Genomic DNA, 27,426 nt, shown 5'->3' with positions numbered 1-27,426 from the left:
CTCTCCTCTGCATCCCACCATGGTTCCATACTGTGAGTAGAAAGAGGTTGCTATGGAATTTCTGTTAGGAATCCTTCCTTCTTTAGAAAGGTGTGTGCCAAATGGGGCTGTTAGTGAGCCTGAGGCTCAACTTGATGTATACATAATTTATCTATAATAGAAGGACACTTCCAATGCTTTAATCCTTCCTTAAGGAGTAAAAAAGTAAGTGGCAGTTGTTATTTGTGGTATTGCATAATTTCATATTTTGCCTTGCCTTCCTAAGTCAGAGACTGGGTGGAAAGGTGGCATTTGGGCTCTACACTGAAAGGCTGCAAGGCAACATCAAAATCTTTTGGAAATGATAAGTGTGGGAAGCTACTTTTTGTCAAAATCTTGATCTTAGTGAATTATTTCTTTGTGAATAGGTATTAGGTGGATTTCTTGTGCTGTTTTCCACTCCCAGGGTCTCAGGATCTCAGTCTGGGTTTCCTGGTTTTCCATGGCAGGGGGATGGAAAATGTTGGTCTTTAAGGTCTGTTCCAACCCAAACTGTTCAATGATTCTATAAAGCACTTCTTGGTGTTCAGGTTTCTAAAAATGTTTCTTGAATTATTCCTGAATTTTACTGGGAAATGGCTATGAAATTTGTTTTTAGAATAAGTGCAGCTTGTATTTGTGAATATGTTGCCGCAGAGAGAAAGGACAAATCAGGTTTACTTCTTTTTTCTTCTTTCTCATTCTCTGGGTAACCAACACAAAAAGTAACTGCACAAAACCAGCAGTAGAATAGGCATTTTAAAAAATCATACTCTTTTACATTCCCTGAGAATATTAAAATAACATTGGTAAATTTTTAATGTTTAGGAAATATTCATGCATATTTTAACCTGACAGGGTCTGCTTTTTTATGAACAAATGTCGAACCAAACTTTATACTGCAGTGTTAGCAAGTTGTAAATGTGCCTTTGACATTAATAGGAATTGTAGGTACTTTAATTAAAGTTTCCAAAGGACACCTTTCCTGAAATGCTCACAGTTCTATGTAGCTGGTTAATCTTCCTCATCCATTTCTGTCTCCAGTTGGTACTGAGTGCAAATTGTGCTTATGACTTGAATGAAAACTTAATTTATGATGATGGAGTGGCTGTATTTTGTGAGCTAGCAGAGGCAGCTGTGGTGCTGGTTCAGCGTGTGAACTCTGCCACTACCCAGTGCTTTCCCATCCGTCCTGTTCCTGGCACAGAACCATTAATTTCTCTCTGTCCAGAGCAGAACTCTCAGGAATCTTTGTTTTATGGGGCAAGGATAAATAATAGGATAAATACTGGATAAATAATAGGATAAATACAAGTTAAATAATTTGCAAGTCACTTTTTTTTACCTCTTTACTCTGTTATTCTTTCCATGTGGAAAGCAGTAAGGTGACAGTGTCCTGTTAGTGCAGTGCAGTGAGTTTTGGAAGAACCCAGCTTTGCTCCTCTCTGTTTTACAGTTTCCCAGCAAAGGTCAGAGGCAAGAGCTGCTCAAGGACCACGGTGGCAAAAACATGATACTGCCTTGGCAAGGGCTGTAAGACATGCAGGGCTGTGCTGGGGCAGCCTGCTCTGCCCAGGGACACAGCTCACTCCTGGCTCCCTCCTGAGCACAGGCTGTGCCCAGCCCTGTGCACCTGGGGACTGGTGTGTCCTGCCTGTGAACACCTGCTGGAGTTGTTTCCTTTCGGTTTGCTGGGAGATGTGATGTGTGTGTGTCTTGTGGCTTGTAAGGTCAGGAGGGCTGGGTCCTCGTGACTGCAATTACTGGGCTTAGGTATTAATTTCTGCAGGATGCTGACAGGCTGTCTCTGTAAGATGCTTAGCTGTAGTTAGGAGCAGCCAGGCAGCCAATGCTTGCCACTCCAGCAGTTATGATGGCCTTGAATTAAACAACAATTGACCCTATTAGAGTACATGTAACACAGAGTTTTTTGTACTTTAGCTGTACATTGATTTCTCTGTCTGGGATCTGAGCAAATGTCTGCTGGAGTTTAGGTTTTACTCCTACCTGACCTTGAATAGAGCAAGTTTGAGTTTAAAGTATGTTTGCCTCAGCTGTGCAGCAGACCATTGTGTTGGCTGCTTAGCCCTTCCCTATTTACTAGAGAACTTTCCAGTTTGAAAAGGCCTTGTTCCTGGATATGACAGATGTGTTGCAGTTTATATAAGACAGAAATTTGGAGCAGGAGCATTTCTCTTGCATTAAATTGATGCTCACAGCAGCCTCCATATTGTGTGCAGCTATCTTTAGAAATAGCTGGATATATCTATGCCCTCAGTGAAATGTAGAAAGCAGCACTACTGAGGAGGTATTTCATTATTTAAAAGGTGAATGTTAAAATTCACTGCTGCTGATGCTCTGTACATGACACAAACTGCAGATACAACATATTGGTGCTAAATTAAAGAATAACAGAACTGAGATAGAGATGGCATTGCTGAGCTTATCCTGCTGACAATTCTGTAGCAATAAGTTGCTTCCTCAAAATGTCCCTTCTCCCCAATTCTTCTTATGAGTTTAAATTCAACTTTTTTTTTTCTTTCGTTTCTTTCTGTTTTTTTCCCCATAAGACCCAAGAGCTTGAGAACTGCTTGTTTATAAATAATGAAATTGCCCCTAGTTAGATATGCCCTGAGACAAGCATTCAATCATTTCTCTGCCTTTGGGTGCCAGCTCTGACAAGAGTTAGGCTGTGGTTCAGTGGATGAACTGTCAACCTTAATCCTTATAATTTATATAGCAAGTTCATTTAGTGAAGTAGTTTCTGTTTTCAGAAACCTTTAAAAGCCTGCAAATATTGCCATGCTTAGTCTAATTTAAGCCACTGTCCTATTCTACAGTTTACTGACCTTATTTTCACTGTAATGTTTATTTTTGCTGATATTGTAGAAGTGGTCGTTCTGCAGTAGTTTGCCCTTCTAACAGGTTATTTATTAAAGACATTGCGGAATTGCTGTGCAAAGCACATTGCAAAAGCAACCACCTCAGTACTTCAAACAGTGCAGTAAAGGTATTTCTCCATGCCAAGTTCACAAGTGATCTGTCTGCCTGCGTGGCTCTTCTGAAGTTTTGCACAGCTCCTCTCTAATTCCTAAGCACCAATGATCTTTGAACTGCAATTTAGGTGTCCAGTCAGCAGAATTGTTTCTGGAGCAGTGGCAGCCTGTGAGTAACTGCTGTGTAAAAGTAGAGAATGGAAAGCCCTACCTCTCTTCTTAGTGCTCCGCTCCCACGTGCTGGGATCATCTCAGCATGGAGGGGCAGTGCTTCCTGGGTATGTGGCTTTGTGCTCCCATGCTTTTGTGGTGAAATGTGTAGCTTCTCTCACACCTTTGCACCAACAACATCTACTCTGACATCTGGGTGTCAACACGTTTGTCAAAGAGCAGAGCAGAGTAATGGAAATAGGTGAAACTGCAGCAAAAATCATTTGTGGGTTTTTAATCAGGTATTTTCTTGTTCCCTTCTAGGTCTGATGTTGTTGTTCTGTGCTTTTCAATTGCTAATCCTAATTCCCTGAATCATGTGAAAACAATGTGGTATCAAGAAATCAAGCACTTCTGTCCTCGCACGCCTGTCATCCTGGTGGGCTGCCAGCTGGATCTCCGCTACGCCGACCTCGAGGCTGTTAACAGAGCCAGACGGCCTCTGGCAAGGTAAAGTTTAAACAAAAATGAGAATTTAAAAAAAAATCACCTTGGTAGTCAGGTACAACACTTGCACAAGAGAAACTGGAGAGCCTAGTTTCCTTTTTTTTGGCAATGAGAATATACGTGCTTTCTTCTTTTTTAAATTCTGTTGTCTGAGTTGGTTATTTCTTTAACACACACAGTTATTAAGTTTCCCAAAAAAGTTTTGCACATTGGCTGTCTAAACATGTTTGGGCGGCAGAACACTACGGTAAGGTAGAGATGGTAATGATTATTGAATGTTTTCTTAGGTATTTTTCTCATGAACATATGTATCCTGTCCTACCCTCTCACTATTGTCAGGTACTATTTTAAACTGGCAGATTCTACTCAAATTTTCTTGATTCTCAGGGTTTTTTTTTTTGCTAAATGTAATCCTAGATCATAGCAGAAAATGAAATGGTTGCAAATTAAACTTCTAAAAGTTCTGAGATTAAAAGAGAGTTTGGTGGTTGTTCTAGAGAAGCTTTGTCTCTCCCAGATACAAAATACAACCATTCACATATTTGGCAACAACAGTCCCACAATAACTGGCTTGCTTCTAATTTATTCCTTTTATGGGAATTTGAATGAGACCAGATTCACGGAAATAATATCCATGATTGTGTAATTAATGACTGTATTGTAACAAATTTCCGTAAAGAGATTGAATTAATATTTTGTGGGCCCTTAGAAAACTTTGCATTGCATTGCAGTCAAACTCTTGACTTAGCAATATGATTTTTATAGGTCTGTTTGTTCATTAAACATTTCTTTGTTGTGAGGGTGGGGTGAGCTTTTTGATTGACTCTTTAAAAGGAAATTGTGTTTTTCCAAAACTCCTCTTCTGCCCTAATCCTGCTCCCTGATTTCACCATTAGTAAGTTTGAGTCAGAGCTCTGTGTGTCTGGCACAGGCTCCTGCCTCCTGAACTGGTTATTTGTTAGCTGGCACTCAGCAAGCTGTTGTCTGGGGCGTGTTCCATCTGTGCCAGCTCCTGTCTGCCCAATATGGTGGGCTCACAGAACACACTCTTGGGTCGTGTCTTCTGGGGAGATGTTTTTTTTTTTTTTTTGCTGGGAAAATGGATCCTAGCCCAGACTTTTTACTGGTTTGTTTACCCTGTATCATGTACTAGAGCTGCTCTGGAAATTCATGAGTTCCCACATAATACTCCTGCAGCCAAAACAAGCCTATCTCTTGCAGTGGGTGTTGTTACTCTTTTGTTGTAGGATACTATGATTTTCTTTAAAAAGCATGAGCTTAAGGAATATTTCCATTTCATATTTAGCTGTATTTCTGGCATTTTTTATGTCATGAGAATTTCCATTTCTGTTTAAATGATGGTTGTGACAGAATATCTGAGTAGTAAGGGGTGGTAGAAGGATTTTAAATAATGAAAGCTCTCGAGTATCCTATCAAATTTTTTTATTTTAAATTTCACTTTAAGTAAGAGGCAGCTCCATTTTGCCTAAATGATTTCTGCATATGTTTAGTAACATTGCAAAGACACCACCAAACTGAAATGAAAATAGAAGTATGTGCTATTGTAAAACCTTGTGGAGTCATGATTGTAGATTTTTGAAGGGCTTTGTACACTTAGTTTTATATTTTGTTTCATTTGAATGATAGTTATGTCAGATTTAGTGCTGAATTTTAAAAAAATATTTGGTAAAATTCCACGCTTTCTAGCGTAACTTTGTGTGACAAGGTTCATTTTTTGTTTACCCTAGGCCAATAAAAAGGGGAGACATTTTGCCACCAGAGAGAGGGAGAGAGGTTGCCAAGGAACTCGGGATACCCTACTATGAAACCAGTGTATTTGACCAGTTTGGAATTAAAGATGTGTTTGACAATGCAATTAGAGCTGCCCTGATCTCCAGAAGACACCTGCAATTCTGGAAATCTCATTTGAAGAAGGTCCAAAAACCTTTGCTTCAGGCTCCATTCCTACCTCCAAAAGCCCCTCCTCCAGTTATCAAAATTCCTGAGTGTCCCACGCTGAGCATGAATGAAGCTGGATATTTATTGGACAGCCCGCTGTGTGCAGATGTCATGTTTGTTCTTCAGGAGCAGGACTGCATTTTTGCTCACAAGATTTACCTAGCTACCTCCTCTTCAAAGTTTTATGACCTTTTCTTAATGGAATGTGAGGAAAGTCCATACTTGGATGAAACACAGTGTAATAAAGAAAATACAAGTAAGGATGTTCTGACAAGTCACCTTGAGACAAACAGTGACAGTGACGAGGCATCCCTGAAATCTCTTGATGTTAAAATCCCCCCACCAGAAAGTAGCGAGTCTTTAAACGTGCTTGAATCTGAATGTGGTGAAACAAACTCTGCAGCAAGATCTCTGTCCTGCTGGGGTAAGGGGTTTGTTAGTGTGCACAAGGAAATGCAAGTGAATCCTGTCTCAAAGAGGACGTGTCCTGTAACTGTGGTAAAAATGGATTCCTCTGTGCAGGCTGCACCTTTTAAAACTGTTTTGCAGTTTTTATACACAGGCCAACTGGATGAAAATGAAAAAGACCTCACCAGACTGGCTCAGATTGCTGAAATCTTGGAAGTCTTTGACTTGAGAATGATGGTGGAGAATATTATGAATAAAGAAGCCTTCATGAATCAAGAGATTACTAAAGCATTTCATGTCAGGAAAGCTAATCGGATAAAAGAGTGCCTTTGCAAAGGCACATTTTCTGGTAAGTAAATACATGCTTAAGCAGGAAGAGAACTATTTTTTTTTCTCATCCATGTTACTGTCACTTCATAGACTTCAAACAGTGTGACAGCTTACATTGTTCTGAGAGGAGGGATGACCCCAAAATTGTGGTGTTACCCAGGCCAACTGTTCCAGCCTGGGATTCTGTAGTCTCATTTCTCAAAATCTACTCACAGCTTTTAAATAAGACACCCAATTACCAGAAATGTTGAACATTCAATATCCCCCTTTACAATTAAAGCTTTTTATTAACTATTTAAAATGTAAGAGTTATTTTTGAGGTGGAGGTCATGGGACATGAAGGAAGTCCTTGGTTAACAGCATGAAGGTGAAACACATTCTTGAGAACAGGTTGCACCCTAAGCACAGACTTGCAGCACTGCTGTGCCTTTGTTCCCATGGCAGATGTGACATTTAAATTGGACGATGGAAGCATCAAGGCCCACAAGCCACTGCTGATCTGCAGCTGTGAGTGGATGTCTGCTATGTTTGGAGGATCATTCATTGAAAGCTCCAACAGTGAGGTATTTGTCTATTTTTGTCTCTTTTGTTTACAATGCCTGATGGATTTAGGATGATGGAAGCATCATTTATTTGAAAGGTTGCAACAATCCTTAAAATCAGGGATTTATGCTTCTTTGCAAACCTGGGGTTCTTTTCTTCTTAAGGCATTAAGTAAGGCTGCCCAGGACACAACATACTTTCTCCAATGCACAAGTCTTCCTCCAGCACTGGACTGTGTTTAAACACAAAGTCCTATCAAATATTAAATGTGGGGAAGGAAATTAAGTAGGAATTTGTGAATTTCTTTAAAATAATTTTTTAGATTTTGTGAATATATATTTATAAAATCAAAATCACTACAAAGAATACTTGGGGTAGGGACATTGATAAAGAAATTAAAGATAAAAAGGGTTAAAGACATATGAGTGTTAAACTAGAAAAGGAAGCTGTTTTCACAGTAGAAACTGAGCTAACTTTAGGAGAAATTCTACTAACTTTAGTAGAAACTCAGCCTAGATTCCATAATGCATCATCATGTCCTCTGGACTAAAGCAGGTATGCAATACAGTTCAAAAGATCTCAATGCTTTGAATAAGATTTTGCAGAAGAAGCCCTGTATTTTCATGGTCATTTCATGCCTTCATGGTCTGTTTTTCAAATTCCAGACACGTTGCTAATATTTTTTCTTGTGCCATACCCAGTTGTTTTTGTTTGTTTTTCTTGTTACTTTCCAGTTATGCTCATATGAAGTGTTAAAGTTTTTTGTTTTTAATATCCTGATAGATATTTTTCTACTTAGATTTTTCTGGCTTCTTCTAATACAGCTGTAAACATAATTCCTTTCCCAGAGGCACACTCAACAAGTGGTTCAATAAAAATAAATCATTTGATTCTAGTATGCAGCATTTGGCAATGAAGAATATGCATTTATTTTCTACCAGCCTATTTTTAATTATTAGCTTCACAGTCTTAGCTCATCATTCCAATTTAAAATATTTAGCTTCCATTTTGTAGCGTTTAAAGCATTCAGTAATCCTTTTGGAAGTTTTAAAATATAGGTAGATATGAATTGAATGGTTTAGAAATAATAAAACCCATCTATTTTTACATACTACCTTTTATGTATTTGGGGCAAATTTTATAAACTCATTCATTAAATTTACAGTTCTCTGCATTAACAAAAATATATCAATAATGGATGAGTTTCACAGCTAGCTGCTCTCACTTGGAGAACTGAGCTGTTTCCCAGAGTGGCTGATGTGCATGAAAGGTTTATGCTTTAGCATGAGAAATTAGACAGTTTTTATCCTAGTCCTGGCAGCTTCATTCCATGCTGGTTACACTCACTACATGTGTGGGGCAGAAAGGGCTTACTTTTTTTTTCCTCATTTCTTCAGTTCTCAGTTCCTTCTCAACCTTGTTTACCTGGACAATTTGGTTATTTACCAAAAGACAGAGGGGTGGTTTTACTGTTATCCTTTGTTTTCTGTTATTCTCAAAATCCACAGGCAATCCCTTGCCAGGAGCAGATAGATTGCATTCCTCAAGGAGTCCACCAAGGGAGGTTTGGCATGGGAAGTGCTCAGTGGCTGTTATGTGTAGCTGTCAATTTGCAGGCTGGAGAGCATTGAACAGAGTCACTGTTTGATGTGGATCCAATTCCAGCTTGGATATAACCTGGCAAAGGATCTGACTCTGGAGCAGTGCTTACCTGTTGGCAGTCTTGAACTTGAATGGGAAATTTCTGCTTTGAAAAATGTTTTCTCTGCATTTCTGAAATGCCTTGAAGAGAAAAAGGAGACAGGCAAAGTGAGAGAAGTGAAATGTAGCTGCTATCTGAAAATCCCTTAATAATTACTAATTCTCTTCTTAAATATCTTTTCCAGGTAGCTCTGCCCAACATAAACAAGACCTCCATGCAAGCAGTTTTAGATTACTTGTATACCAAGCAACTGTCCTCCAGTCAGGAACTGGACACCCTTGAGTTAATTGCATTGGCAAATAGGTTTTGCCTTCCTCACCTGATTGCTCTAGCAGGTAACAATTTTTTGGCCAGTATCTTCTGCAACAGCTGAAATTTGCTGTAATGGTTTTTGGAACACATCACATTTTCTCAAATGTCAGAGAATTTTTTTTTTCTGAGCGGGGTATTGTAATGCAAATTGATATTTTCACACAGAGAAATGTATTTGCCTCTCTCTTGCCTTTTTTAGTTTCGTGATAATCCAGCTCAGAACACTGAAGTTTTCTGTGCTTTAAAAACAGAAAGAGTAAACCTTCTCTTTAGCATTGAGGATAATGTCTGTGGATTGTAATATCCATTCTGTTGTTGATAATTTACCTAAAACCAGGAAGGATGTTGGGTTTTCCATTAAGTAATGAATGAAGTGCTCCACTTCATATTTGTGTTCAAGGAGAGTAACTGAGCCAATTCAAAACTTACCTAGATGATCATGTTTTTAGAAATGCTGTCTAGGTCCCTTTTCACTAGATGAGGATTGGCTATTTTGGTATATCCATGGGGATTCAACCCTCATTTCAGGAAGAAAACCTTTTCAATCCCATATTTAAAGAAAAAATACAGGTTAGAATACCACTTAAGTTTTAAAAATAAATCCATACACAACCCCATCCTCTGGGATTGTTTGGGTAGTGTTGTGTTTAATTTGTCTCTCTTTGTGTCAGTAATTTGGCATTGTTCTGGAGACATGACCAAGACCAAAACTCAGAGAAAGCTGAAACAAAGCTACACCTACCTACAGGACTACATTTAGGCAAAATTTAATCACATACCAAACCCTGGCTGTCCTTCAGCTGTGCATCAGGACTGTGTCTGTTTTCTTTACTGCTTCTGATAGACCAAATCTTTATTGCCAGATTTTATTTGCACACTTTGGCTTAAGTTTTGGGTAGTTTTTAAGGTAACTGCAGTATAAACATACATTCATTATTACGAATATTTCATTCCATGTAATTCTTGGTGAAATAATTTTGAGTCCAAAGGCTACTGCCAACAACTAAACCCAGCAGAATCAAACCAACTGCCAATGTTTCCCAAAAAACACTCACACTTTTAAGATTCTAGGAAGGGGTTAAGGAGAATCTTGAACTGAGGTGATTGTTGAGGGGGGCTGGTCAGCCTTCATCTGAATCCTTAGGAACAGCCAATCTGAAAACTTAAAGAGGGCTTGAAGTGACCTTTTCTCTATCTGTGCTGTGTGAATACTCATTAATAAATAATTCAGTGGCACTGTTGATTAAAAACTTTGTATGACTGAAAGGAGACAGCTGATCCATATTTCTAATTTAAATTGAATATTGCACCCATGCCAGAGAAAGACCAGTGGCTGCTGAACTTTGTGCTTCCATAAGTGGTTATGAGCCACATTTCAGCCACAGCTCTAAAGGTCAGGATTTGGCTTGCCCAGACCTCAGCTTGCTAAGGATACCTGTGTGAACATGGCCCCTGCATAATGCTGGTTGCCACCAGGAGGAGGGAGCACATGCTGCCTGGGTTCCTTGTGGCCATGGTGTGACCTTGCAGTGTGGCTGCTTGCCCTGTGAGTGATGAGCTTTCTCCCCTAACAGAGCAGCATGCCGTGCAAGAGCTGACAAAGGCCTCCATGAGTGGCGTTGCAATAGATGGAGAAGTCCTCTCCTATTTGGAACTGGCACAGGTCAGTGTTCACAGCCTTCTGGAGAGATTCTGGTCAGCTGCTGGACTTGCTTTTAGCTCCCTACTGGTTCTGAGCATTGCTTCCAAGTGGCTCAAAGCCTGCACTTCTGAGACTGACTGACAATAAAACTTAGCTCTGTAGTCTATTTTAAAGGAGGTTTTTTTTTTCATTAGCTCAAAGGAAAAATATCCCTTTAAGTAACCTCAGAGGAGTTGTCATCCAAATATATATTTTACTTTGTGTTGATTGTGGAACTTCCAAGCTCCGTGTTCTCATGACCATGGTGCACTAACTAACATGAAAAGCAATGTAATTAAGCTGGTCAGCTTTGTAATGGGGATTGATTCTTGCATTCCTTTCAATTCAGTTCTTGGAGATATATTTAGACCTGTACTGCAAAGAAAACATTTCTTGAATCCTTAAACTGGCTACTTAAAGTCAATCACCTGATAGTTCAGTGTATGTGCAAATCTTCTTTATGTTCAAGTGCATTTCAGTATTTCTTGAGTCCTATAAATAATTAAAAGAGAGAGCTCTTACAGCTAAACTGCACAACTGTTTCCCAAAATGCAGCAGACTCTCAGCTACAGTGGAACAAGCTGAAATATTGTTTAAATTTTATTATTCCTGATTTCACACTAACAATGAGTCAGCTGCAGCTTAGCTTGAAGTACCACTAAAACACTGCACAAAAGTAGCACTAAAACACTGGCCACCATGCAAGATACCCTGCAGCTGTTTTTGAGACCCTCTGTACAATACCTGTAATCTTGTTGCAAAACCAGAACTGAGCCCCTCCCAAGAGAAAGCAGCTCACTTCATTTCATTTTTATCTTAAGAAGAGAAATCTTTCTTGTATTTCCTTCTCCTGGTTGGAGACAGAAGCAATATATCTTATGCTGTTAGAATATCCTCTGTGGCCAGCACCTCGCTCATGTTTATACTCTGAGATCAGAGCTGGCAGTCAGAATGATCACCTGGGACAGTACAGCCAGGTACCATCTGCTGGGACCATTCTAGCTTTAGTTGTTAATAGGGGCTGCAAAATGAATGATAACCCCAGGAAATGGAATAAGCTCTTTGTTTTTCTTCACAGTTTCACAATGCTAACCAGCTGGCAGCTTGGTGCTTGCACTACATCTGCACCAATTACAACAGCGTTTGCTCCAAGTTCCGCAAGGAAATCAAAGCTAAATCTTCAGGTATGGGCAACTTCCCTGCCAGTTTTCATCAGGTTTCCCCTTCTTTCTCCCCACCCAGTTGATTAAACATAAAGACAAAATGAACTCACGTAGCTAAGCCATGAGACTGAACCTCTGTGCTATCTTGAACAGCATTCATAAATTCTTATCTGCAAAGAAAGGTCATAATCATTAGCCTGATTGCTGGGCAAGCATCATGTTCTTTACCTAATTCAGTGATGCTAAAAGGAACAGAGCTCTTTTCAGGCTCTGCAATGAAAAATACACTCTATAAAGGCCTTGCTTTTTTATAGCTTTGGTGAACCAATGCCTCTTGTGTGTAACCGCTTTCAAAGTCTTTTCACACATAAGGCATTTGAGGAAACTGGGTGAATCCTTGATAAGCAAGCCAGCGTAGAAAATGTATCAATGATTACCTGCATAGCTTTTTGCAAGACATTTCTGGCATTTGTGTATCTTACTGACATCTTTGGGGATTTTTAATTGGTTTTTTTCCATCAGATAATCAAGAATATTTTGAGAGGCATCGGTGGCCGCCCGTGTGGTATTTGAAGGAAGAAGATCACTACCAGCGAGTTAAAAAGGAGAGGGAAAAGGAAGATGTTGCACTGAACAAACATCATTCAAAGCGGAAGTGGTGCTTCTGGAATTCCTCTGCTGTAGTTGCCTGAACAAAGCAAATAAGTGGAAATCCATAGCCAGAAGTTACTCTTATTGTTAGAAATAAGATAAAGTTCAGGTTTTCAGGAAACTGTGTTCCACTTGTGCATTTATTACTTCTAGGGTCAAAAGCACAAGCTCACTGAAAATGAGCCTGGAACAGCTCCTTGAAGTCATATGTATATTTTTGACTGGTAAGCAGATAAATGTCAACCATTATTACATTACTTTTTATACAAAAAAACCAAATCCAGCATTAATATGTCAATCTCCAGTTGGGAAATATTTTTATACTGTCTGGTGTATTTTGTTCAGATAAAATTCTGGATACTGTTTTGTTTTACAGACCACAAAATAACCATGTAGCAGCTTTGTAATTAGATTTTAACTATTTTTACTATGCGAGTACAGTGAAATAGACAATCTTCAGTCATAAGAGACTGCTTTTAGAGTATCTCATAAAAAGTCATCTTAGGAAAAAAATCTAGCTGTCTACTATAGGTTGTCTTTTTCAAACTAAGTACTGTGCACTGGTAATATAATTAGATGGTTATTTCCTCTTTCTAAAGCAAAGGGTTAGAATAAGATCCAATAACTGCAAGATATAGAGTGCTTGATCTTTGCTCAGCTGAATAATAGACAGTATAATTACCTGTTCAACTGCAGGCAAATGTATTTCTAATATTTGCCATGTAAGTGCAAATAATTATGAATATGTGGGCCATGTGAAATCTAGTGATTCTAAGTATTCAGAGGTTTTATATGTCTAGATCAAAGAGGATATTTCTAAAATCATTTAGAAGGGCTTATTAATTTATATCCTTATACAAGTATGGATCTGAATGCAAAAAGCAGTCACACTGCTTGCATTTGAATTACTGCGTGGCAGTTACCTTGTTCTGCAGGATCTTCACCATGCAGCCGTTCCTCATGCTGAATTCCTTTTTGCTTCAGTGCAAGCAAATGAAAGGGCTGCACAAACAAGTAGATCTAGTTATCTGGTGTTCCAGCATTTTGTAAGTGAAGAAGCGTCTTCACAAACAAGATTACTTCAGTTTGATCCAAATTATTTTATAGCTTTCCCAGGTAGAACTGAGAATTTTAGGTTATTTTTAAGTAGGTGATGTATTTCCTGTGGAAGCAAATGTTCCCAGAATGCTGGGGGCAGACTGATGACAGAAAGGCAGGAATTCTGCACAAGTGGTGCAGGACAAGCAAAAGCTTCCAGTGTTTCCAAATAGCCTGTGTGTTTATGACTTTTTATCAACCATTACTCTAAAGCTGCAGTGTTACACTAGATTACATAAGGATGAGAGCATTTTTTTAAAAGACCAAAACTAAAATACATAGACTGTAGAACATACACATGCAATCCTGTGCAGTGTCTCAGGCACAACTGTGTAACCAAGGTAGTAACGTGTATTAGGTTTCTTAATACTGTTCAGTGCTGGCAGCTCAGCACACCAATGTGAAAAGCTGTCTGTTTGTTTGTGGTTTTTTCTCTGTATCCAAAGGCAAGGCAGTACAGCCACCCCCCAGCACTGTAGGTCAGGAAGGCTTTGGCCTGAAAGCCATAAACACCTCAACATATTTGCATTCTGCACGGACTCATGGCCAGGCTGAGGCTGCCACAGCTGGGTGGTGGGAGCCACCAGCATGGAGGAGAGGCTGCTCTACAAACCTGCATGAGGAGAGCAAGGGAGAGATTCCTGCCCCTCTGAGATCCATCACCACGTGGTGATAAAGAAGGGCTATAAACGATGGTTGCAAATATGTCTCCTCAATTCTGGGTCAGTGGCAAAGTGGACAAGAACGTGGAGTGAGAGAAGGTATGTCAAGACAGAATAATAGCTGTTGTCATAAAATGTTAAGCAGTCACATTTTAAGTAAGTATTGCTACTAGGTTTTACACAACCAAAGCTACTGTATGATTGTAATCTTGCCAAACTGTAATGGATATATAAATGAACCTGAGGTATATGCAATAATATCCAGTTATTCTAGTTATCAGCTACTATAACCAAGTGGCTGGTTCATTTGGTTAATGCTGTCTATGGCCTTTAATCTTGGTGGTTATTTTGTGTTTTTTATTTTGGAAAAAAAAGTAAATAAAACTGTTTAGTTACAAATTGTCTCCTAGCTCTTTGAAGAAACTTCCTTAATTTTGCCTTGCATCCTTCCCTTTTTAATGCTGCTTGTAAGCATTCAGTTGTGCTGCCATTCATTGAATTTTACTGAAATTTTGCATATTTGCATAGCACATTAGGATTTATGGTTGGGAATGTCACAAGGAAATCCTACAGTTTGCATATGATATTGGAAGGTTGGTGCTTGTCAGTTACTGTTAAACTGCACAGCAAAAGAAAAACAAACCTCTTGCCACTTTTCCCCATGGTTTCTAATATTTAATTAGCATGATATTACCCAAGGGACATGAAACTAATTGGTCATGACAGACACAGGGAGGAAAAATGTAGGTAAACAGCAGGATGTCTGTAAGGTTTTCAGTGTGCTCTAAAATATGTATAAACACTGTTTTCCCCACTTTCTCACTGCCTTAGTTGTCAACCATCTTACAGAATTCCTCATTACCTATTAGCAAACCCTCAGCTTCCTGAATACAGCTTATTTAATTGATAGATGTGTAAAGCTGGTACTTTTCTAGACAATTTTTGCAAGATATCATGCAAAGAATGCCATGTTAAGAGCTTTGAAAAAAATCACAAAGCAATGGCAATGACATTGAAAGTAAGTACATTCAGTACAGTGTTTGCTTTTCAAGTGCTAATTTATGAAAATGTTACATATTTCATTTACTTTTGGAAGCAAAATTTTATTTCTTTGAACTTACCATTAGTAAAAAAAGGTAATGGGCTCAAAAGAGAGAGTGGTGATGTCAGGTGTAAAAATGTTTCTCTTGTTTATGATAAAAGCAGTAGCATAGGAGGAAGGAGCAAATCAGAAGCATTGCTCTCCAGGGTATTCTGTTTGAAATATTAAGACCAATATTAAGAAGTCTTTGCTTCTGGGGAGTCTCATTCATCTTACCTCTTAGAAACAATGTTTTCCTATTTGTTCTTTAAGACAGAATTTCTGCCAGCAAGTTTTTCTGCACCACAACAGAAAAGTTTCTGTGGCTTCCTACCTGCAAGTAGCCCACCAAAGCCAGAAATAGCCAGGTGTTGTGTAAGATGGGAGTGTGGGAGTGGCCAGACTTCAGCCACAACCCCTGATTTCATTCACTGAAGATCTTCACAGTCCTTTAGTCAGATCAGGCCTCAAAGTGAGCAGAGGTAAGCTAGACAACACTAAAAATGTGTTAACAAAGCAAAGGTAAGCTAGACGACACTAAAAATGTGCTAACATAACATTTGTTATGTTAAGAAGGGTTGCCTAGTAGAAAAGAGTAGTCTGGAAATCCCTTCTGAGCACTGAAAGCGTGGTTCTAACAGAGGGAGTAAGGAAAAGCAGCACAGTGATTTATTGCCCTAATTCTTCAGCAGCTTGCCTACAGATAGCCCTCAAGAACAGCTTATGCCTAGAAGTGTTTGATTTGTAAAACTGGGGGATTTCTTTCTTCCATGTTCAAATAACAAGCACTGATAGAGCAACTGAAGGCATTTGGAAATCCTTCTCTCAGGGTCAGGTCTCTCATCCTCTGGACAAAGAGGTTTAGATAAAGATCTAATGTACTAAATAGGATTAATTTTGGTACGCAAACTCCGGGATGGTGACATATTTCAATTCTTAACAGACTTTAATCCTAAAGTCTGGTGAAGAGATTTGCTTTGTCAGATGAAACTACAGTTTTGTCCCTATTCTGTCCCCTTTTTTTAAATCACAGTCTTGCTACTCTTGTCACTGGATAGGCCAACATTAATTTACTCTGGGTTGGATTCCAAAGTACGTACTATGCAGTGAGATGTCTTTAAGGGGGATGCTTGCCACTCCTGAATCCCCTTAGATTTTTGGTCTATTAAAATGATCTAACAGCATTTGCATGAGTTTACTTCTCCTGCAGGCAAGATTCCCATTGAAATGGATGAGATACTACACACACACTTGGGGCTTTGAGGTGCTGCCTAATGAATTTCCACATTATCATTTGCCTGTGTTCCAAATCTCCCAAAGAAGTCAGCTCTGTGTACTGCATGCAGGATAAGACAGTGTGTTAGCAGTGATAATCCCCATCCTGAAGGCTCTACAATAGGATAATTCATTGTCAGTTAACTTATGCCTTTGCCTTTAGCTAAGAGAACACAACCCATGTCATGGATTCACTTTGCACTAGCAGCCAGAGTAGTGAGACTGTTGTATATTTATATATGCAAACCAAATCCCTCACTGCTGCTTACATAAAAACCTTCATTTCTGGTATAAGTATGAAAAGCTTTTGAATCAAGGCTGCAGGAGGCTAAGATGGAAATTTGAACATTAGAAGATGCAAGAATGGTTATGCTAATGTATCCCAGCTCTAGAGAAGATCAAACTGAAAAGCTATAGCTGTGATTCAGGGCGAGCCTGGCATGGGACAACAGACTTGTGTGATGGCTCCTTTATAATTGTTCAGCCTCACCAGCTGGTTTGTAAGCAGGCCATATCTACAGCATCTATCACTGGGATGTTCTGCAGCAGCAAACATTCCCAAGAGGCAGGTCCTGCATCCCACCCCCACAGGGGGGCCCAGGTTACAGTGAAAACATTACAGTACATTGCTAACTCATATCAAGTCCTTTCCTGTACTCGGGTACCTCACAGTGTGTCCTTTGGCCTGCAGAGATGTCCTGGACATCATAGATCTGTTTTGTATATGTTGTGTCTGTGTATGTTTTTGTAACATCTTGAAGGTTATTCCAGAGCAACAAGGACCTTACCCCAACACAGGAAGGATCTCCAGCCAGTTTCCTCCCAAGTGGCAGCAGATACTGCAATCAAGCTCTGTGGCAGCCAGGCATTGGCCTGTCTAGGGATTTCAAGATAAGAGTAATATAAATTAACAAATTTGCAAAACACCCAAAGTCAGAGACTGAGTGACTGAACAGAGGCATGAGCTGTGTGCCTGCATGGAGTATTTCAGGTACCATCAGAAGATGCTAAACTGGGAGGGGGATATGCCCTGGAGATAGCAGCTCTGATTTTCAGCTTTAAAGAAAAGCAGCTTCACCTTTAGACAGAATTAGCAAGCTGGGTGCCATCCCTCTGTATTGCACAGGTCTGAGGCCATGGAGGGCTCCCTCACCCTCCACCCTCATCTGAAGTTTTAGATAAGCAGCCAAGCGATGACACTTCATGTAAAGATTTTCATAAGAAATTTTCTTACCTTTGACATTAAAAAAGAAGAGATTCTTTAGTCCCCACTGGGATTAATATTTTTTTAATTTATGGCTCTATAATAAGGATTACATTGCATTCCAGGTATTAGTACTGAGTATTCAAATTATCCTCACAGGCTATAAAAAACCCCCTATAATTAGCAGTTTATGAGTATATGATTAAATTTCCATCTTAGTTATTAAATATAAGCTGGTCATTCTGACTTCATGATCAGATGTGATTGCCTCCACCACTCAGTATTTTAAATATTAGTTATGCACTATGTATTACAAAGAAAGTTCCTTACATATTTCTCTTGGGTCCTTAATTACAGCTACTTGTAAAATTTTGTGGATCCCTGTGCTCTTTGTATCACATTTACATTTTTCAGTTATGGAGTGTGTAGGGTGAGTTTCTAAATAATTGGCAGATCTCATCATGTGTTGAAAATCAGATGATGGTGCCTTTTCCCACAAGCAGTCTAAAGACAGGGGGTTTCTGAGGAGTCCCTGGGGACTCTCTGGGGTGGGAAATCTCTGTGAGTCCCTCCTGCTCTTGCAGGAACAGGACAGCTCTCCCTGCCACAGGAAGAGCTGCATCATCTTGCAGGGGATGTGATCAAGTGTCAGCAGTCCTGCAGTCTGTAAGCCATCCCACAGCACTCTGGAACAGCCTCAGCCAGGTGCGAGCACTCACACATTTGCTGCTCATCCCACAAGGACTCCCTCAGGCTGTTCTCTTGAGGCACGTCCTCCCCAGCTTTGCTCCCCCTTCCTTTTGGCTGCCAAGGACAGCAAGGTCTGAGCATGCAGAGGTGATTTTTGGCCTGCTGAGCACAGTGCAGCTCTGGCAGCTCCCACAGCTGCACAGCCCTGCCCAGCTCCCTGGGGTAGGAAAGGTAACGAGCTGTAGACTGATGTCTGCCCTTAATGGGTGTTTTATCTGCTGTGTGGGTCTGTTTCTTTGTTTGGTTTGGTTTCTGGAAGCTGTTTGTTAGGAAGATAGGAGGAATAAGAAATAAAAAATTACTGTATCCAAAGATTATTGGGTGATTACCTCAAGATAATTGGGTAATTAGGTTAAAGACTTGCTTTCCTTTCTGCTTAGGCCTCCAGTATGTCTGAAGGTGAGGAGGTGACTGAAGGTCAGAGCAGGCATTGCTGGGCAGAATTTTCCTGTTAATAGAAGAGATTGCTCCTCTAGCTGAACAGAGGGGCAAGGAGGCTGGTGCCTGGGAGTTTGTTAGAATCCAAGAAATTATTCACCTTTAATTTTTTCTGCTACCTAATTGGCAAGGCACTACAGTAGGTGCTGTAGGGCTCCAGGAAGTGTTCTGTGCCCTGCACGGAGTGGGGGTACAGGGAGCACATGTGCCACACATCTGTAAAAGGCAGACACTTGCTGCAGCTGTAGGGGTAGGATTTAGTGGCCTTGCTGTGCTCTTCTGGATCCATGGCTTTGTTTTGACATTGCACACCTGCCCAGCCCATTAACTCAGAGACTTGGGCCAGAGAACGTCATCCTAGAACCACGTTCTACCCTTGGGCTTCAAAAAGTTGTTTCCTTAAATCTGGTACCCAGACACTGAACAGAAATCCAGAAATCTTACCTACTGTGCTTTCAGCCCTTCTAAGCTGTTTTTCAGTCCCTGTCAGACTTCCCATGCAGAGCAGTCAAGCTGCAGAACTTGCCTCATGACACTGGGGATGTGAAGAGCTTTGAGTTCCCAGGTAACCTGGAAAGGTTCATGGATGAGAACTTTACTGGGAGTTAATAAATGTATAGAAAAGCATGCCTGACTGAGCAATTTCCAAAGCTGAACAAATAGCTGGGGGTCTGCAGAAGAGCTGTTGCTACCTGGTCATGCTGTTCTTTGTTTCTCTGGACATCAGGTTTTGGCCACTGTCAGACTCAGTGTAAGGGACAGACAAATCCTTGGTGTGACCCAGTAGTGCTCATCTCTTTGCTCCAGAAGTGCTGGGATGAAGAATTCAATGCAAGAAGGAGGCTCTTCCCACCTAACCATGTGCTGCTTTGCAAGGAGCCTACCTAAGAACCCTATCCAGCAGGGTTCTTTCCATGCCCTTTGGCTGATCACCTTCCACTATTGAAAGTTCTCATGATCCTCTAATGCTATTGTTGTAACTGCTAATAGTAAATCCAGGTGACACTGATGGCAGCAGGTTAACACACAGCACTGCAGTGTGCTTTCACTGCACCACCTGCACTGAATGGAATTACTGCCCATCCACTAAGCCACACCTTGGCAGGCTGGCCAGAATCCACAAGCACCCACAAACTTTGCACCACCTGGAGGTTTATCCAAAATTTGTACCAGGCTGCTCTCAGGGTTTGTATCTCTATTGTTCAGCACAATTGAAACAGAAATGGTTTGGCCAGGGTCATGCAAATGATCCAGACCTGCCCCTGGTCTTGGCGAGGAGAGGGGAGTCTCTCCTCTCCTTTAGGTGCACAACTGATCATAATCAATGCTCAGTGGACTGTCAGGTGTAAGCTACAGGCTCAATGCTCTCTCTGTAACTGCTGCATCAGCTGTTTTCTTTCAAGGACACATAAGCATAAGACAGATCTCTTTAGATTCCCTTTTTGCCTCAATTGCAATAGCTAGTGAATAAAACCCAGCCACCACATTTTCCCCTTGTCCCTTCAGCACTCAGCTACACCATCATCCTCTGGTTTAGCATCAGCTGAGTGAAGCACTAACCAAGTCAAAACCATTTGACACGGGCCCTTGGCATTTCCTGAGCATCCTCATTCCTTGACAAGGCTTTAGGTGGGCACAGGGAGGGCAGACTGGCACCATGTCTGTATTAGTTCTGAGGTCTCTGTGCACTGGCACGCTGTAGGAAGCCAGCAGTCTCCCAGGGAAGAGTTAGCCCTTCCAGCCAGCCAAGAAACCAGGCATCTGTAGTGCATGGAGGGCTGTCTGCAGCCTGAGCTGGAAACCAGAGAACCCCAAACCTATGGAAGGTGGAAAGGCTCTCAGGGAGTAACTAAGCATTCCATTAACATGAAAGTTGGATGGCATCAAATGAAACTAGCATGAGGCAGATTCACAACCAAGAGCTCTTCTTCACACCAGTGTTAGCTGAGCTGCAAAATTTCTTGTCAGAGATCACAGGCTGGAAGCTTACACAGCTCCCAAAAGAAACCTTTAGGGAAGAAACCTATCAAATACAGATCACCACCTCTACTTCAGAACTTGAGGCCAAGGCATTGCAAGTTTGGAATATACTACCAAATGTAATTTTGTGCCTAGCTTTTTTTTATATTTCCTGGAGCATCTGCTGTTGGCCACTGTCAGAAGCAGGAACCAGGGCAGAGCAGACCTTTGGTCATCTGCTTGTGGCTGTTGCTGAGATTGGGATTAAGGACTCCCCTGCCTCACTACAAAGAGCCAAACCTGCTGTTCCCCTCCCTGTGCTGCAGCAGAGTCCCTTGTGCTTGTACAGGTTGGGCTTCTACTGGGTGTCAGTTCAGGAGCTCATCACTTGTCACATGGCAAGTACAGGTTCAGTCCATGAAAGGGGAGGAGGGAAAGCAAAGGGATTTATCCTTCTATCCATTCCTGGAATGTTGTAGTGTTCCTGCAATGTTTTGTGCCAAAGAGGAGGTCAGATCCATGAAGTGACTGTGGGGTGAAGGACTGCAAAGCAGACACCCCTCTGGGCACAGGAGCTACACCACCTCCTGGGAGTGACATGTTCTGGTCCTGCCCAATATTCCTAATAATGAAATCTGCTCTCACCTTCAGTGAATGCTGGTTTTTGATGCTAAATCATATGAGGATCCACAGCACAAATAGTGTCTGCCAGGGATTTTAAATAATCTGGAATCATTTTGCCCTAACCAAGCACCCTAAGTGATGCTATAGATTCAGCTCTTGTGATCCCTGGGCTCACCTACACTGCCCTGCTCTCTAGGAATCCCTTCTGCCTGTTGGGAATTAATCAGTTTCCAACTCTAGAGTTGCACAGTAGCATATTAACAAAAGAAATCCCTGCTGTGAGCAGTGATAGTAGGGAAAGAGGGAGATACGTCTTGCCTTAAGTATGGCCCTGAGCCTGTTGCTGACTGCAGAGAGCCAAGGTAAATATGTGTCCAGCCTGCCCTCAGCCTTGCTGCTCCCTCACTTGGCTGATTTTCACAGACAAAGCACCATCACTTAGTGTGATACACATTCCTTCTATTGCACTGGGAATAATCCTTCATTGCTATAAGCTTTTTCAATTTTCTTAAGGCCTTTTACTACTTTGCCAGCATAGCATAATTTATTTTGTTGAGTGGTTTACACATTGAAGTGTGTGAAGTTGTATTTATGTGTCTCTGATGAGTTCTTTCCTGGCTAGTGGATCAGTGCTGTGGGGTTTTTTTTTACTGTAGCTTTCTGCTTTCACAGTGCAATTTTTCACCTAAAAATGAGACTCCAGACCTGCTGACTTCTGCCACTTCACACCAGTTCAATTCTCAACTCCAGCAGACACAGTAGAGCCTGGCACCTTCCCTGTAGTGGGAGCTTCTCACTATTGTCCAGAGTGGCTGGGGATCCTTTAAACAGCAAATTGCAGCTGTCCCTCTGAGGTGCTGTCCTTGGGTTTTCTGGCCTTGTGCCCTTAGTTTAAGTTACATATGTTATTCCATGTATTTCTTACATAGAGATTCAAAAGTTTAGGCTCTGTATGGATAGGAAAGAACCACTTCAGTTTTAAAGGCAAAAGTAGACATTCTTCTCCCTCTTGGAACTCAAGGTTTTTGTAAACTGTAAGGTGTGGGCAACAAGCTGTGGGTGTGCTCACAACAGAGCTAAAGTTACACTTGTTTTTGTGCAAATGCCATCAGTGGCTGAGAGCTTGTGCAGCACCTCAGGTAGGACAGAACAAGGCACAGTGAGAGCCATCAGACACTGCCCATCCTCACTATTTTTTGTGAAAGGATGAAGAGGCAACACACTGCTCCCAGATATGCTGATAAACACATTTCAGTCACAGCACATGACTTGATCTGCCATAAATGCCTTTTGGGAAGTGCCCAGGTTCAGCTTAGAGCCATGTTGGGGCTTAGGACCAGGATTTTTAAACAGAGACCCAAACCTTAGAGAGAACACCTATATTTGTCAATGGAGTATATATGGAGCCTATTGTCATTAAACTAATCTGGTTAACAAAACCCACAGCTTTTCCTAAAGACAAATTCAAAGGATTTAAAGTTCAGGGAGGATAGCACCTTCTGACCTTGCCCTGCTTCACTGGCATCCTGCTGGGCAGTACTGTGACACTTATTGGCATTTTGGACTGGTAGGAAGAAAAGGGAAAAGAATATTTAGAGGAGGCTGAAGTGTCCACAGTAGGGAACAGGAGAAGAAACGAGGCCTTGCTAGTAGATGCAGAATCATCTTTGCAAGCCTCATGCACATACTCAGCTCCAGGTGCTCCCCCTTGTCTATCACCCTCTGACCTCCAGCTGCAGGGAAGCACTGGAGCAACTCATCAGGCAGGGCCACAGGTGAGTCCTCAGGACAACCTTCCCACCCTTCCCTTTGGATGAGTGCCACCTGCACAGATGGCTTCCTCTTGGCCCTGCTTTCTGCTGAATTGTAGGTGCTGGAGCCTGCCTCACATCAACTTTGCCTTTGCATTGCTAGCTAGAGCAGAGCTGTGTGGCTGGTTGTGAAGAGCATCATATTCCCTCAGAAACAGGAGGCTCCCTTACCTGCTTGTTGTAAGGGTTTTGAGGATTGCCAGGAGAAGAGGAAATCACATCAAACACAAAATGCATTACATCATCCGAAGAAGGTAAGTTAAAATCTGAATGGGCTGCTGGGAGCTTAACTCAAGCAATAGCAGTAGCTGATCATTAACTTTTCCTTGGTAGAGCAGGCAGTGCTATAAAAGCATATTACTAAGATGACTTAATTTAGCACCACAACACCTCTTTTAAGTAGGTGGATTACCTCCCTGAATAGGGAGAGAGTAATAGAAAAAGTACTCTGGAAGTTAATTGGAAGTACATCAGCTGCACAGAGCCCCACACCTACTTGTAGCTTTATACTTGTATAAAGCTACAACAACAATTCCCTCTTAGTTTGGAGCAAAGCATTTGCCCTGCTATTAGTGACCAGCTGGGATTTGTGGTCAAGATCTCCCACATGGCAGCTCATCCCTACAGTTATTAGATGTTTTACTACTTATTCCTTAATTAAACACCTCTTTCTTTAGCACAGTAGTGTAGTGTAGCAGCAGGGAGCAGTGACTGAAGTCCAAAGATGATGGGAATTTACAACTGTTTTCTTACCAGAGGCATCCAGCAGTGTCATGAACTAGCACAAGCCAACTCCAGTGAAACCAGCAGAAGAAGGCTCATAGCCAGCTGAGGTCCTGGATGCCAGAACTAGACAGAGGAAGCTGTAAGGAGCCCTTACTTCAGTCTAGAAGCAAACATACAGGTTAAACAAACAGACCTATACTGCAGAGAGCAGGCAACCATTGAAGTGCCATGGGATGAGAGGTTTCATGCAAAGGGTTTCTATAGGTTTTGGAATATAAAAATCTCCTTTTCCAGTTTACACTTCATATATAATAGAATAAAAAGATCCATTTAAGCCCAAGAAGTGTGAAACATTTACCTTCTCCTTCCTTTAGCTCTAAGCACTCTTCTCTTGCCCACCAGCAACAAACTCTGAATGAGCACCTTCAGTTTTTATAGCCCTCCTGTTCCCCAGAAGCCTTTGCAGCCCCTCCTCTCCTCTTCCTCCTCCCCTGGGCTTTAACCTACAAAGTTCAGCACAGGTTTTAATTGTTATATCCATCTTTTCCTGCTGAAAATGTGTTCTATGAAGTGCAATAATGCCTTCTTGCTTTTGTTTTGGAAGGACAAGATTTTTAATGAGAAATATTTTTACATCATAGTGTAAACCTACTCATGCACTTTGACGTGTTCTTCTGTTGTGGAGTCATCTGCCACAGCCCTGCCTGAAATCTGGAGCTTGGATCTCAAAGAGGGCATCTCCTCAGAGGATCTTGAGGAAGAAAGGTTAGAGAATTCTGCTGATGCAGAGAGAAAGATAGTGGTGTTTAATGCTTTTGTGTGTGCTGTTGCTTCACTTTCAGTCTGCAGCTGAAATTTTCCTGAAATGATTCACATGTAACCTTTCTTCCTCGGCTCCATCAGGCAGCAAGGCCTGAGGAAGGATTTCAGTGTTTCAGTGTTGTTGTCCTTTGCACAGCAGAAGGCAAACACTCCTCTGTGTCTGCTCCCTGACCCCCCACAGGAGTGAGAGGTTCACCCCTCCCTTGGAGCAGCCTTTCTTTGATGCTGTACCTGCCCATGTCACACACCCTGCATTTGGTGACAGCCTGGGGGTTTGCAGGGAACAGGTGCATGTGACTAAATGTATGAAGAAATTACCGGGGATACTCACATGCTTTGGATGTGTCCACCAGAGAGTCTCTGGATCTCTCAGATGTTTTTAGTATGTTTTTCTCAGTGTATTAGTGTGTGTTCTTCAGCATGATGAAGCTCTTGGGGATGCTCTGCCAATCTCTTCAGGTAAACACTCCTAGTGCTGCAATTTTGCCTGCTGTAGGGGAGATTCCTCCTGCCAGGAAAGTGACGGGTGCTTTATAGAAGAGATGTGGGTGTGTTCCCTTCACCTGCTCCTGCCAGCCCTGCTACTGCTGCTTGGGGCAGTGACCTCCTGAGCCCAGTGTGGTTGTTGGACATGGGACAGGCCCAGGTGGGCCCTGGGATGGACCTGCTCCCATCAACAGAGAGCTCTGGGGCACCAGTCCCTGCACACAGGGGGGGACAGCTGAGCCAAGCCTCACACCCTCCCCTCTGGGGCCTTGCAGGAGGCTGGTGTGGGGATGTGGAATTTTTTGGGGTGCTTTGCACAAGGCAGTGGTTGTGTTCTTCCAGCAGATGCAGGCTGACAAGCCACAGTCAAGTACAGCTAGTCCCTATAACAGTGGGGCTATTTATCTTGCAGTCCCTCTGTGAGGCTTAGAGACTTTATAATCACAGATCACAGAATATGCAGAGTTGGAAGGGATGCACAAGGGTCATCAAGCCCAGGTGCTGGCCCTGCACAGCACCATCCCCAAAGAACCACACAAAGTGCCCAAGAATATTATCCAAATGCTTCTTGAGCTCTGTCAGGCTTGGTGCAGCAGCCACTTCTCTGAAACAAGAAGCCTTTTAAATGAGAGCAGACACTGATAATCCCACATAGCCACAGGACATTAAACCTCCAGTATTGATGTCTCACTTTGACTCATTTATCTGGTCAGAAAGTCTTATGGGGCCAATTGAGATCACATAGCTCATTATTTTATAGCCAGAAATTATTAAAATAATAACAATAAGGTAATAATAATAAACCTTCACTTACTTTAATGACAAATCTTTATGACTGCCAATTCCTCCAGCTTGCAGATAACTCCCATGGCCTGAAACTCTTCTGTGTGAGTCCCATGCTCTTGTTCCACAGTCCCAAGGGTAAAATCTGAATAGATACTTGAACTCCTTAATAGGTGAAAGTCTTTCTGGGCCCTTATAAGAGAATTCACTGAACAGAAAAATCTTTCCTTTGGAAGCCAGTTTATTAAAATGGCAAAGTCAAGCACTGTCAAAATCAAGCCTGTCACTTTGAAATTGTAGGGCCAGATGGTGAGAATTTTTTCTGCTGGTCAGAGAACTTTCTGAATGCTCAGTTACTTAGACATGACTGGTTTTGGGGTGTTTTTTTAAGTATGTTTTCTGTAAGACCTAAATTTGGATTACCCCTCATTTGTCATAGGCTAACAGCACATATCACCTGGTATAGGCCAGCTGCTTGAGGTAATGTCATGTCCCAGAATAACCTTTCCATTTTGGCCATGCCTTTGGTAAATCAAGGAAGCCTGTGAGCCTATTCCTTGTGTGTGCTCCTCCTCAGTCTTAGCAAGCCACAATTGTAATGCAGTGGCATGTTAGTTCTGCTTTGTTTGGTTGTTTTTTCCCCCAGGAGGCCTGAAGTAACAGAATACTTTCAGTGCAGGGCTTAAGATCCAGACAGCAGGACAATCCCTGTCCTAACACAAGGAATGACTGCAGAATAACTAGTGCTGGTTGTGGGCTGGCTACTGAAGTGAAAACTGCCTGGGGTATGCCTTTAACATGCTCTGAGGCTGTTCAAATTTCTGGGGGTTTGGTTTTGTTTATCTGGTTGCTGCTGAAGAAGCTTTCCTTCCTCTGGTATTTTAAAGGCATGTGTTGTGACCTGTCACTTGCTAGATTTGTTTGATGTGAAATTTGAGTCTGGCCATGGAAAAACACACTGCAGGAATGTGTTTATTTTGCTCTCTGCTGGAGACAACACTTGTTTCCAGTTTTCTTGAAGTTTCAGCCGAGTGTTGTGTTGCAAATGTAATAATCGCATTCAGGAGGAAAATTGGTATCTGAGATCTACAAATGGAAGGCCCAGAACCTGCAACTTTGCTTTAGCTTCTCCCAGGCAAACAGCCACATTCCCACAAAACTCATTGCAGAAATGGGGCTGGAAACACCAAAGTTCAAATTCCCAGCCATGTCCATCCTCCCTAGACACAAAGGCAATCTGCTGAGCCTTTTGGCTTCATCAGCTGGGAGATACTCTCCATATTGCAA

At 41.6% G+C, this 27,426-nt stretch overlaps 1 protein-coding gene across 3 annotated transcripts in view; it reads left to right on the top strand.

Moving 5' to 3' along the window:
* RHOBTB1 (Rho related BTB domain containing 1) overlaps positions 1-14,579 on the top strand; it is a 49,252-nt gene extending 34,673 nt beyond the window's left edge. For all 3 annotated transcript variants that reach the window (XM_063164032.1, XM_063164033.1, XM_063164034.1), the window contains 7 exons: positions 3,489-3,674; positions 5,420-6,387; positions 6,813-6,931; positions 8,798-8,948; positions 10,500-10,588; positions 11,685-11,790; positions 12,292-14,579. In XM_063164032.1, the coding sequence (XP_063020102.1) occupies positions 3,489-3,674; positions 5,420-6,387; positions 6,813-6,931; positions 8,798-8,948; positions 10,500-10,588; positions 11,685-11,790; positions 12,292-12,461 (1,789 nt within the window). In that variant the 3' untranslated portion in view covers positions 12,462-14,579. The remainder of the gene's footprint in view (positions 1-3,488; positions 3,675-5,419; positions 6,388-6,812; positions 6,932-8,797; positions 8,949-10,499; positions 10,589-11,684; positions 11,791-12,291) is intronic.
* The last annotated feature ends 12,847 nt before the right edge of the window (positions 14,580-27,426 follow it).

Source organism: Melospiza melodia, chromosome 9 (genome assembly GCF_035770615.1).
Source record: "Melospiza melodia melodia isolate bMelMel2 chromosome 9, bMelMel2.pri, whole genome shotgun sequence".
NCBI lineage: Eukaryota > Metazoa > Chordata > Aves > Passeriformes > Passerellidae > Melospiza > Melospiza melodia.
The sequence above is the reverse complement of the archived record's forward strand: the minus strand, read 5'-3'. Positions and strand labels throughout refer to the sequence as shown.